General features: G+C 41.5%; 2 protein-coding genes across 3 annotated transcripts; both read right to left on the reverse strand.

Moving 5' to 3' along the window:
- On the reverse strand, window positions 1,061-4,601 carry LOC104716167 (tRNA-dihydrouridine(47) synthase [NAD(P)(+)]-like). The gene is made up of 10 exons (XM_010433535.1): window positions 4,226-4,601; window positions 3,872-3,982; window positions 3,498-3,725; window positions 3,110-3,347; window positions 2,665-2,930; window positions 2,291-2,563; window positions 1,890-2,171; window positions 1,691-1,811; window positions 1,356-1,525; window positions 1,061-1,273 (listed from the first exon to the last, which is right to left on the reverse strand). The coding sequence occupies exons 1-10, from the start codon at window positions 4,502-4,504 to the stop codon at window positions 1,175-1,177; spliced, it is 2,067 nt and encodes a 688-aa protein (XP_010431837.1). The 5' UTR covers window positions 4,505-4,601; the 3' UTR covers window positions 1,061-1,174.
- Window positions 9,433-12,292, reverse strand: LOC104716168 (probable transcription factor PosF21). 2 transcript variants are annotated; one of them, XM_010433537.2, is made up of 5 exons: window positions 12,044-12,292; window positions 10,526-11,882; window positions 10,315-10,447; window positions 10,144-10,228; window positions 9,433-9,923 (listed from the first exon to the last, which is right to left on the reverse strand). In XM_010433537.2, exons 2-5 carry the CDS (start codon window positions 11,788-11,790, stop codon window positions 9,709-9,711), a joined length of 1,698 nt encoding a protein of 565 aa, XP_010431839.1. In that variant the 5' UTR covers window positions 11,791-11,882; window positions 12,044-12,292; the 3' UTR covers window positions 9,433-9,708. The 2 variants fall into 2 exon arrangements, with proteins under 2 accessions (XP_010431839.1, XP_010431838.1); XM_010433536.2 differs by having other exon boundaries at window positions 10,526-12,292.

Below are 12,340 nucleotides of genomic sequence, written 5' to 3' on the forward strand. Positions count from 1 at the left end.
CCTCATTTTAAAGAGATACAATTTTTTTGGTATTGGGCCTCCAATGTTGCTGGACCGACACTGGTAAAGAGACGTAAACATGAGAATTATGCTTCCAGCAGCCACCTTTTTGCCCTTTTGGTCTTCCAAAAAAAATATTTTTTAAGGTGAAAACCCAAAAGCAGTATTTGATGAGTAAACGTGTTGCCGTTTTCATTTCATAAACATTTTGTTCTGATGGGAAAAAACGCTAACCATTTCGTTACAAAGAAAATATAAGAATTCTTTTTTAAAACAAATATTTATCCAATTTATAAAGTTATTTTCATAAAAACTTTATGTTACAATGAAAAACTTTTATGTAGTCAATTTTGATTTTTTATTATTGTTATTGTCATCACATCCTTACATATGAACCAAATATCAATTTCTTTTAGATATATTATGCAGCTTGAGCATATTATTGACTTCGATCAGCTCGCCCAGCTGGGAGGTATGTAGATGTTGACCAAAATGGTGGGAATCGTGGCCAAGAAGAAGCAGGAATCGTAGCGGCTAATCAAAACCGTCTTGAATCAATCACAGCGGTTACGTTGGGTTAGTCTCAGACGTGTTCAACGAGTCAAACTCAAAACTAACAATCCTTCCTGGCGACATAGCGATAGGGCATGTCCAGTATTCAAATTCCGGAGCCTCAATGCTCACGATCATTCAGCCTTTCATCGCAAACTGCAAACTGTAGGATCATTTGCAGTAGCACAAGATGATAATTTCGTGAATTACAAGCAACTAAAGACAAGGCTCGAGGAGAAGGGTTTGATCTTCATCACAACTAAAGACGTGTTCTGTTACTACGGAGTGGACACCCCGAGGAGCCAAGAGTTGATCTCTATCTAGTAAGATGAGCCTCGAGGAGATTTAGAAGCATGCTAATTGCGATTCTCTCGCGTTTCTAGCATCCCATGACCACAATATAGGCCGAGAGCGTAGTCAACGTTCTCTGAATTAACAATTAGATCCTCTCCCCTATCTGCTTTACTTTTTTTAAGCTTTCTCAAATAATTTCTATATTCAAAAAAAATTACTTGATACGCTTTATCTAATCTGTCAAAAACTCAAAAATTGTTTTTACTTAGAACAATCAGATATAAAGTCTCCTCACACAGTTTCAGATATTACAGACGATGTGGTCGAATTAGCCATTTTCAGCTCGATCATAAGCGTTGGATTTGTGCTTGGGGGCAAATGTGAAGCCTTCCGGAACCTTTCCAAGCAGCAAGTCCGATATCCGCACCTGCATGTTGTAATAATATATTAAACTTAAGCTCAGATAGTCCAAAGTAAGAAGACAATTGAAGGAGAAGAATTTAACGCACCCAGTCACCGGCAGATTCAGACATCATGAGTGTCTCAAGATCATCACGGCCAAAGTAAGAAGGCGGGCGCCAGTTGATTTGCTGCGGGATTACATCAAGCAAACCGACAGGTATGTACCTAAACGTGTAGCTTAGCCACTCCAGCAAGAAATGCCTAGTTGTCTCAACTCCTGTTTGAAAAATTAAGATAACGGCAGTGTTNAGCCACTCCAGCAAGAAATGCCTAGTTGTCTCAACTCCTGTTTGAAAATTAGGATAACGGCAGAGCATTTAGCCACAGGGGAAAGAACAAACCAACATAACGTGATTTCAATTCCAGGCCTTGTGTTTTTTACCTTTATTGTCGGATCCCCAATGTTGAAGACCAAAACGTACAAAGTCCTTCAAGATGTTAAGTCTTTCACCTGAGGTAATGTCCCAGTGACGTTGCTCTTTGATTTCAGTAAATATCCAAGGCTGCACAAGTCAAAAGACCATTGAGACTATCGAATGATTTACTAGGAATAAGCAGATACTATATGGTCATACACACACCTTGATTAATGCTCCACGAGCAATCATGCAGCTAGACAACTCAGGACAGTCAGACTTGTGTTTGTTCCAGTCTAAATAAGAGTACACATCTCCATTTCCTATAACTTGTAGGTTAGTGGAAGCGTTTTTGGTACACTGGTATATATAGTCCCAATCCGCAGACTTGCTATAACGTTGCTGTCTTGATCGCCCATGAATAGTCACTGCAGTGGCTCCCCAATTTCCTATATCTGCAATTAATGAATCTATCCGATTCTTACCCTCAAAGAATGCCGTACGTACCTGACACCAAAAAAGACCGGACAAGTAAAGAATGGTTATAATACCAACACATTCACATCCACCAATGTTATAGTTTCATATGGAAGGTGATAGCATTTCAGATTTGCTTAGGCAGTTACCTTGATAGTGATAGGTGTTTCAACAATGGAAGAAGAAACTTCCACGATGTTCTTCATTCTTAATGGTTTGTTGAGAAGAGCTGAACCAGCACTTCTGTTGACAACCATATCTATCGGGCAACCCATGTTGATGTCTATGAAATCAACAGTGCATTCTCGGTCTATAAGTTCAACTGTGCGTGACACTGTGTCAGGAAAAGAACCGCAAATCTGAACACCGAACAGATCTTCCGATGAATGCCGTCTAAGCAGAGCCCATTCCGAAGCTTGGCCCTACAATAAAATATTTTGCAGGTTTTCACAATGTTACAAAAAAAAAAATCAAGGTTTAGTTATTCTGTCAGCATAGCTGAGAGTGCAATTATTGGCCTAACCTGCAAAAGATTTGTGCACATAGCCATCTCACCACAAGTCACATCTGCTCCCAACACTTTGCAAAGTCTTCGGAAGGGAAGATTGCCCACAGTTGTTAGGGGTGCAAGGTACAACTTATCCCTAAAATCAATAAGCTTTTTCTTTTCGCGAGGCTGCAACTTTAGACTACCATCAGTTTCAACAATTTTGATGCTATCCTCATCTTCTACGTCACCTTTTGAAGTAGAAGACCCATTCTTTTTTGTTTCCTCTTCCACTTTCACGCCTGTATCAATACAGTTTACTGGGACATTAGGATATTTTCTTGTCCACACACTTCTTATGACAGCTTTTTTTCTCTTAAATATATAGCTATATAATTATATGTATTGAAACTATGCAACTATCTAAGACAATCCAGCAAAAGTTAATTGGCATTTTGGTGTAGAGAAGTGAGAGCCTAACCATCATTAACTCCACCAACATCTCCAGGTTTAACTTTCTCTTCGTCCTCAGATTTTGCCTTTTTCATAGGACGAACTTCCTCAGTTTCTAATGGTCCAGGAATATCAACATCTTCTATCATATCTGATGTAGGCTCAGAGCTGACAGCTGAGTCAACCGCTACTTTAGTTGCTTGAGCACCATTTTGAGTCTTTTCTGCGTTATTTTCTTCAGCAACATTGCTTTTTTTGGCATGCCCCTAAAAATTGTAACGAAACAAAGAGAATAATCACTCAGGTCTCATGGTAAGAGTCATATATGAGTGAAATTGCAGTATATGACATGCCAGAGACACTGTACAAACACAACAATAATTGAAATAAACGAAATACTACTCTGTACGATATACCAATAGACCAAGGGACTTGAGCTTGGCATCTGCGTTGATAAAAGTCATCTTATTCTTCCACAGAAGCCTCTGTGTCTCTTTGTTAAAAAAGTTCATCTCTGAATTTTCCTTCCCATCTGAATTACCAGCGATGTCTCTGTGACTGCTTAAGAATCTACATGATAAACCATATGCACACTTCATCTCAGAGGCCACAAATGGGCATTGCCCCTCTATATCATCTGGTTTCTGCAATTTCAAGAAAAAACATTGTCAGATAATTTCTTTCTCAATATCATCCTCCAAGCTCAATCACACAAAATCAAACCATGTTCATTCAATCCACCCACTTCACAAACCAAATCAGCATCAGTAAACTGCAAAAAGGTGAGTACCTGAGCCTTGAAAGCTTCAATATCATGATTAAACCGGCAATTATCTTTATACTGACAGGAATTAACGTCTTCTGTTCTCGCAACCTGCGGACAGAGATTGATGGTAGATTGCTGCAAGAAAGACCATGCCAGGTTAGATTCAAATCCACGGCAATAACAAAGCATAACATCATACCTTCTAAACAATCCACTTCCACTTGCCAAAATTTAACCATAAACCGTAGCTATACTAGCATCGATGTACAAAGTGTAAGCAATCTAGCCTTGAAAGCTTTCAGTGTCATGATTATGTAATGCCTATCATATCTACTCTTTACACTCTGTATACTTGTAAGAGTGAGATGAATGAGATACCTCGCGGCGTTCCCGTTTGAGCTGTCGTTTTGATTTCTTCTCCTGGACCAAGCCAGACTGAGGCGCCTTAAATTCGGCGGCGTCGTTTTGCTTCAGGGAACGGCTTGGAGGAGGACACAGGAACTCCTTCTTAATAGGAGCCATTGATCGTTCTATAAGCTCTTCCGAAGTCGCTTCATAAACAGAGAACTGTTTCGTCGTCGATTGAACCGCAGCAGAAGGCTTCTTATCTCCTCCAACACTTGTATCCGCCGCGAGCTCCGCTACTGCATCCGACATAGCGGAGGACAAGCTCCGTCGTCGCCGGAAAGATTCTAAAGGTACACGCCAAAACCAAGTGAGTGATGATGGTGTCCCAGTTGTTTAGGGTTTTAGATATTTTTGTAGAGACACAAAAACGACGACACAAACGCCGTTTTGGAAGGAAGTGGAAGTGAACACATTCATGGGTTGCTTTTTAATGGGCCAAAATACGAGGCCCAGCTTGTTAGCTACAATTTCCAAAAAAAAGAAAAAAAGACAGATAGAAAGGAAAATAAACTAACAACAAAGAGACAGAGAATCCAAACTAAATAAAACAAAACAAACAGAGAGGAATCTCTTTCGTCTCTCAAGTTCAAACTCTTGAACCTCCATTGTTGGAAGAAGTCAGCATTAGGAATGCGGAGCTGAAGAGGATGTGATCCAAGAACGAGTCTTATGGTTGTTTTAATTATTCAAATAAAGACCTATTAATCCGGTCAAAAGTAGTTGCAGGAGAAGGTTGTTTCTCTGCAGTATTTTAGGAGCTTTCTGTTTCGTGTAAGGCTATATAAGCCAATGCTTTTCATTCAATAAGAGTACAAGTTTTCAGCATCTATTATTTTCGAGTCTTTGAGTTTACAAATTGGTATCAGAGCTCGTTAGATATTGAGAACTTGAGAGAGAAGCCGTAGCTTCAAAACACTAAGAAAGATGAGTGATGACAAGATGAAGTTACCACAATTCGAAGGCCATTGGGACCATTGGAGTGAGGTGATGGAGAATTTCTTCAGGGCCAAAGGATTGTGGAGTTTGATCGAGATTGGTTATGAAGAACCTGCCCCCACGACGGTTCTCACTGAGGAGCAACGACAACAACGTGACGATGCCAAAACCAATGACCACAAACTGAAGCACTACCTTTATCAGTCCATTGATAGAGTCACGATGGAGCAAATCTTAGATCGGAAGACGTCTAAGATCATTTGGGAGTCCATGAAGAAGAAGTTCGGAGGGAACGAACGTGTGAAGAAGTCCTTGTTGCAGAAACTAAGAAGGGACTTTGAGCTGTTGGAAATGAAAGAAACGGAGATGGTGGAAGACTACTTTAAGAGAGTGCTAGCCATCACAAATCAAATGAGGAGTAACGGAGAGACAATGACGGACTCCAAGGTGGTCCAAAAGATCATGCGAACCCTCACCGAGAAATTCATGTACGTGGTGGTCTCGATTGAGGAATCCAAGGACATTGAGTTGCTCACTCTTGATGAACTACAGAGCTCATTGGCTGTGCATGAACAGAAGTTCAAGAAACAGGACAAAGGAGATGATCAAGTCCTGAAAGTAACGTATGGGAGAGGAGCTGGGACCAGAGGAAGAGGTGCGTATGGCAGAAGCAGGGGACGTGGTCGTGGGCGTACGTTTCCAAACAAGAGCACAGTAGAGTGCTACAAATGCCATCGTCTTGGTCATTTTCAGAATGAGTGCCCAAAGTGGGAGGAGGAAGCCAACTACGCTGATGAAGAGGAAGAGATGCTGCTAATGGCGTATGAAGAAGAAGAAGAAGATGTCGAGACGAAAGTGGAGAAACTTATGATGCTGTATGGAGGTGATGATGGTGAGAAAGAAAGCATGCGAAAGAAGGTTTGGTTTCTCGACTCAGGTTGCTCAAACCATATGAGTGGAGACAGAGAGCTGTTCTTAAAGATAAACATTGATTTCAAACACTCGGTCAAATTGGGAAATGATAAGAGATTGGACGTCGTAGGGAAAGGGAACATAAGGCTGGTCTTGAATGGTGCTGCGTACACTATCAGTGAGGTATACTACATCCCAGAACTCAAAAACAACCTACTGAGTCTTGGCCAGCTTCAGGAGAAGGATGTAACAATCATCATTCGTAAGGGAGCCTGCAAAATCTACCACGATGAGAGAGGGCTAATCGCTGAGAGCAAGATGAGCAGGAACAGGATGTTCATGCTATACGATCAATCTGGTGATGGAGTGAAACAACAGAGATGCCTTCAAACCGTGGCAGAGGAGGTACCAAAGTTATGGCACGAGAGATATGGGCATCTCAGCTACACGGGGATGAAGGCACTTCAGAGCAAGAAGATGGTGCATGGTCTTCCAAGTTTTGATGCGCAAAACTTCACCTGTTCTGATTGCTTGGTGGGGAAACAATCAAGAAACCCTATCTCTAAGACGAGCAAGTGGAGAGCAAAAGAGGTTCTGGAGCTCATACATTCAGACATCTGTGGTCCAATCAGTCCTACTACCACTAGTGGGAAGAGATACGTTCTGTGTTTCATTGATGATTTCAGCAGAAAGGCGTGGGCTTACCTCTTGAAAGAAAAATCCGAGCCGTTTGATTTCTTCAAGACGTTTAAGAGGAAGGTGGAGACAGAAACTGGCAAGAAAATCAAATGTCTCAGAACGGATGGAGGAGGCGAGTACACATCAATTGAATTCACAAATTTCTGCAAAGAAGAAGGGATTCGCAGACAATTAACCACAACATACACACCACAACAAAACGGCGTTGCGGAGAGGAAGAATCGAACTGTGATGAACATGGTGAGATCAATGCTTTCAATGAGAAAGGTACCTAAGATGTTCTGGGCAGAAGCTGTGATCTGGACATTCTACATCTTAAACAGATGTCCAACTCACTCGGTAAAGGATGTGACACCACAAGAAGCTTGGAGTGGAATCAAACCAAACGTGGAGCACTTTAGAGTATGGGGGAGCATTGCTCATGTTCACGTTCCAGATCAGAAAAGAGGGAAGCTCGATGACAAGAGTATTGTTTGCATGCTTCTTGGTTTCTCAGAAGAATCAAAAGGTTATCGTCTCTATGATCCTGAAACAAAGAAAATCATTGTAAGCAAGGATGTTGTGTTTGAAGAAACAGAAGGATGGAATTGGGAAAAAATTCAGGATCATCATGACGCTGATCTTACTTGGAATGATGATGAGCATATCTGGGAGGAAAGCGATGATGATGAGGGAGGAGAACACGCGACTGAGGAAGAGCAACCTACAGTAGTGGTCGAAGAAGCTCCAGTTTCGCAGCCTACAGTAGCCAGGGAGGGTCGTGTAATAAGGGCTCCTAGCTATCTGAATGACTACATCACCGGGAACGAGATTGATGATGATGAGGATGAAGTCAACATGGCGATAATAAACTCATCTGATCCTCTCACATTCGAAGAAGCTGAGAAGAGCCTTAAGTGGAGAGAAGCTATGGATGAGGAGATAAGATCGATAGAAAGAAACAAAACATGGGAGCTTTCGAATTTACCACAAGGAGCAAAGTGTATTGGCGTGAAGTGGATATACAAGACGAAGCTTAATGAGAATGGAGAAGTCAGCAAATATAAAGCTCGTTTGGTGGCCAAGGGGTATTCTCAGGAACAAGGGATCGACTACACTGAGGTATACGCTCCTGTGGCTCGAATGGATACAATCAGAACTATATTGTCTACGGCTGCAAGGAAAGGTTGGATCATTTATCAGTTAGATGTCAAGTCGGCGTTTCTCTATGGAATTCTTGAGGAGGATGTTTACATACAACAACCTAAGGGCTACGAGGTCAGTGGTGAAGAAGATAAAGTCTATAAGCTCCACAAGGCGTTGTATGGACTAAAACAGGCACCAAGAGCCTGGTTTAGTCGAATCGGAGACTACTTTGCCAAAGCCGGTTTCGTCAAGTCTCAGAATGAAGAAACTCTGTTCCTCAAAACAAATCAACATGGAAATTCACTGTACGTGAGTATCTATGTAGATGATCTAATTTACACTGGAGATGACATTTCAATAATGGAGGAATTCAAGGAATCAATGGAGGAGGAATTCGACATGACAGATCTTGGGAAGATGCAATACTTTCTGGGGATAGAGGTACTGCAAACACCACACGGGATACATATCTCACAAGGAAAGTATGTTCTTGAGGTGCTGAGACGTTTTGATATGGAGAGATGCAACTCAGTAAGCAGCCCAATGGTACCCGGGAGCAAGCTGGATATAGATGAAGGAGGAGAAAGAGTGGATGAGACATTCTATAAACAGATTATAGGAAGTCTCATGTACATCACTACCACCAGACCAGTCCTGCAATTCTCTGTAAGTCTCCTAAGCCGGTATATGTCTAAACCTACAATGCTGCATTTACAAGCTGCTAAGAGAGTTTTGAGGTATTTGAGAGGAACGGTGGACTTTGGGATTTGGTATAAGAGAGGAGGAATCGGAGAGGTGTCAGTGTATACTGATAGTGATTTTGCCGGAGATATTGATAGCAGGAAAAGCACTTCGGGTTATGTGTTCATCATGGATGGAGGAGCTGTGGCTTGGTTATCTAAGAAGCAGCCAATAGTCACTCTCTCAACCACGGAAGCAGAATATGTGGCTGCATCTATCTGTGCATGTCAAGCTGTCTGGTTTAGGAGAATATTGGAAGAGTTGAGTTACGATGTCGAAGGAAGCACAGTGATTCAATGTGACAACACGTCAACGATCAAATTATCTAAGAATCCTGTTTTTCATGGAAGATGCAAACATATTGGAGTTCGTTTTCATTTCCTTCGTGATCTCGTAAATGAAGGAGTCATAAGTTTAGAACATTGCGAGTCAAGCAAACAAGTTGCTGACATCTTCACGAAGCCATTGAAGCGTGAAACATTTGAAGAAATGAGAAGTAAACTTGGAGTTTGTTCAATGGCTGATAAGCTCAAATTTGTGGACCAAGTTTGAGCTTAGGGAGGGTTTGTTGGAAGAAGTCAGCACTAGGAATGCGGAGCTGAAGAGGATGTGATCCAAGAACGAGTCTTATGGTTGTTTTAATTATTCAAATAAAGACCTATTAATCCGGTCAAAAGTAGTTGCAGGAGAATGTTGTTTCTCTGCAGTATTTTAGGAGCTTTCTGTTTCGTGTAAGGCTATATAAGCCAATGCTTTTCATTCAATAAGAGTACAAGTTTTCAGCATCTATTATTTTCGAGTCTTTGAGTTTACATCCATTACATATATATGACCAGGACATATCTACCATAAATTGAATTTTTTCTCTCTAAAATAACATACTGTAAAATTAAATCTCTTGGACTTGCGCCTTATATGATATATATATATATATGTGTAAATTCAACTGACTCTGCACATAAATAAAAATATAATGTTTGCTTTTGATATGTAACTTCAAAACTAAAAACTCCAACCACCACCGCAACAACTTGTCTGCTCTATTCATTAGATTCAGGTTTTGTTGCCAACGCCATAGTTCCATTCTGGTTCTGCGAAGACTGTTGTGGCTGCTGTCTTAACTGGCTGATGTTGAGTTGCTGGAACATCTCTGCGTTGAGTGATTGCATCTTTGATCTCTCAGATCCGTTGTGGCTGGTCTCACCGATTGCCAGTTTCAGTCGCTGGACTTCCCCATTCAGTGCTTCGTTCAGAGCTGCCATGGGAAAAGCGGGATCATTCTTTTTTACATTCATTCAGGGCAAAAAGATTACAACAAAACAGAGATTTTTCCATTAAGGTTCAAATACAACATGTTGTATAGATTTCTTCCATTTTGTACCGATTCAGATGCATATGAGTGAGATGATGAGAGGCAAAAGTCATGTCAATAATATCGTAAACCACTTAAATATAATTTCAAGAGAATTGCGTACCATCACGAAGACGCGCTTGTTGCTCCATTGCTTGAAGACGGAACTTGAGCTCATTGTTCTGATTTGTCAGCCCAATCATTTCTCTCTGTATAATGCAACATAACTAATATCGTTAGAAACAAAAAGATAAGACAAATCTTAGGCGCAGTTACAACATTGTAGACCACGCACCTGCAAAAGCGTGAGCTGAGCAGACAATGTAGTAGCCTCGGTCTGAAGAGTCTGAACTTTGTGCTCCAATTCAACTATGTACCGCATCTTCCTCTCCTTTGATCGTGCTGCTGACTGACGGTTTGCCAAGATTCTGAAAAGAGGATCATTGCATAAACATCCGAGAAACCCGATCAAATAACAAAAGTAAAGAAAGATTCAATATATATACCTTTTGACACGCTTAGGATCAGACATGGCCATCTCTGCTAGTTTATCATTAGCCATGATCTTCTTCAATTCCGCAGCAGTAAATTCACCGTTTTTAAACTCAATGCTGAACGCAGCAGCACCCGAATTCCCATCAACCGAGTTAGTAGGGGAAACTTTCCGTGAGATAGTACCGGGAGAAAGAGGCGGCTTGAGTGATTCGTCACCGAAAGACAACTTCTCCATGAAACAGCTGTCGACAGAAACACTCCTGTAATGTCTGGTGGTAGGAGCAATATCTCCTCCGGCGGCTCTTCTCTTGACTCCTGTATTGGCACTCTCGTTCACGCTGCTGCTCTCTCCTTCCGTATCACTACCATTATTAGTCTTGGTTCCGCTTGCCCTGCTGCTGTCCATATCATCCCGATTCTCATTAGTACCTCCTCCGTTCTTGCTATCCTCAGCTTCGGAGGAGTTCAATACATCAATGTTTTCAAGATTCATATATGCAGAGAAGAGATCATCCATGGCTTCTCTGTCTCCGACGCCTTCCCTATCGCAGCTTGATTCCTTCTTGACAAAAGGAGCCGACTTTGACCAATCAGCACATTCCCCACCAGAAAAAGACCTCTCCAAAGGTCTTGGAGGGATCAAAGGCAGCGAATTCATGGAGTTATTAAAGCCGCTGGGAATATCACTGCTGGAGCGTCTATGAGACTTCCTGGGAGGTAGACTCTCACCGGCTCTTACGGAGGAGGTAGAAGAGGTGGAGCTATTACACCTGGTGAAGGGAGATGAAGGAGGCAAAGAAAAGCCGGCGGAATCAGGATCCTCCATGGAGACATCGTGATCTGGTAGTTGCGCGGCGGAGAGAGAATCGCGGAAGGGAGAAGGGCTTAAAGGAGGCAAAGAATCGAAGGAGAAGAAAGAGTTGGGCTGAGACAACGAGCGTGAATGAGAATGGAGAGAAGCGGGTTGTCGGGAGGTGGGGATCTGAGAAAAGGGAGAAGTCGGTGGTGGGATTAAGTTAGGGTGAGAGGGAGGAACACCGATTCGTTTGGCACAGTCACTGAAAGGCTTGGAGAATTGGGGGAATTGAGGACTAGTAGGAGTAGTAGAAGAGCGGAGGAAATTAGGGTTTAAATCGAGCTGCTGCTGCTGCTGCTGATGATGATGAATGGGGGCAGTAGCATGTTTGGGAGTGGAAGAAGAAGAGGTGCCGAAAGAAGAGTGAAGTCTCTGGATCATATGATCAGTGGTGTTACTACACTTCTCTGTATCACCCATTTCTTCTTTTTTGCTCACCACCGGAGATCAGATCGAAATTTGGACCACGGATAAATAATGCAGTTTACTGAATCACCACACTCTAGAAAACCCTAAAAGATCAAAGCTTTGTTGTTGTAGGTTTACCATCAAAGTTTTAGGATGGGGAAAAAAAAAAATACAATAATTGACTTGCATCAAAAGAGTTTAGTTTTGCATAGAGAAAAAATCAGAGCTTTGAAATGCAGAAGAAGCAGCAAGTTGTGTGGTTTACCTCTACTTCTACGCACTTGAATTAATCAATGGCGCAAATGGCGAGAACGTATTATTATTATTCTTTATTTTTTTCTTTTTCTTTCAAGAGCAAAATTAAAAAAAAAAATAATAAAAAGACTAATCTTTTTCCTCTCTCTCTCTATCTAGAAATTATAGAGAATAATCACAGAAGGGCCATTTTTCTCTTTTTTTTGTTTCCTCCGCGATTTTCTCTCCCTTTGTAAATTTATCTGTTTCGCGAGAAAATTGTAAAAACTCAAAAGAGACAACGACCTTTTTTTTTTTTTTTTTTTTT

This window comes from Camelina sativa, chromosome 10 (assembly GCF_000633955.1).
Source record: "Camelina sativa cultivar DH55 chromosome 10, Cs, whole genome shotgun sequence".
In the NCBI taxonomy this organism is placed as follows: Eukaryota; Viridiplantae; Streptophyta; class Magnoliopsida; order Brassicales; family Brassicaceae; genus Camelina; species Camelina sativa.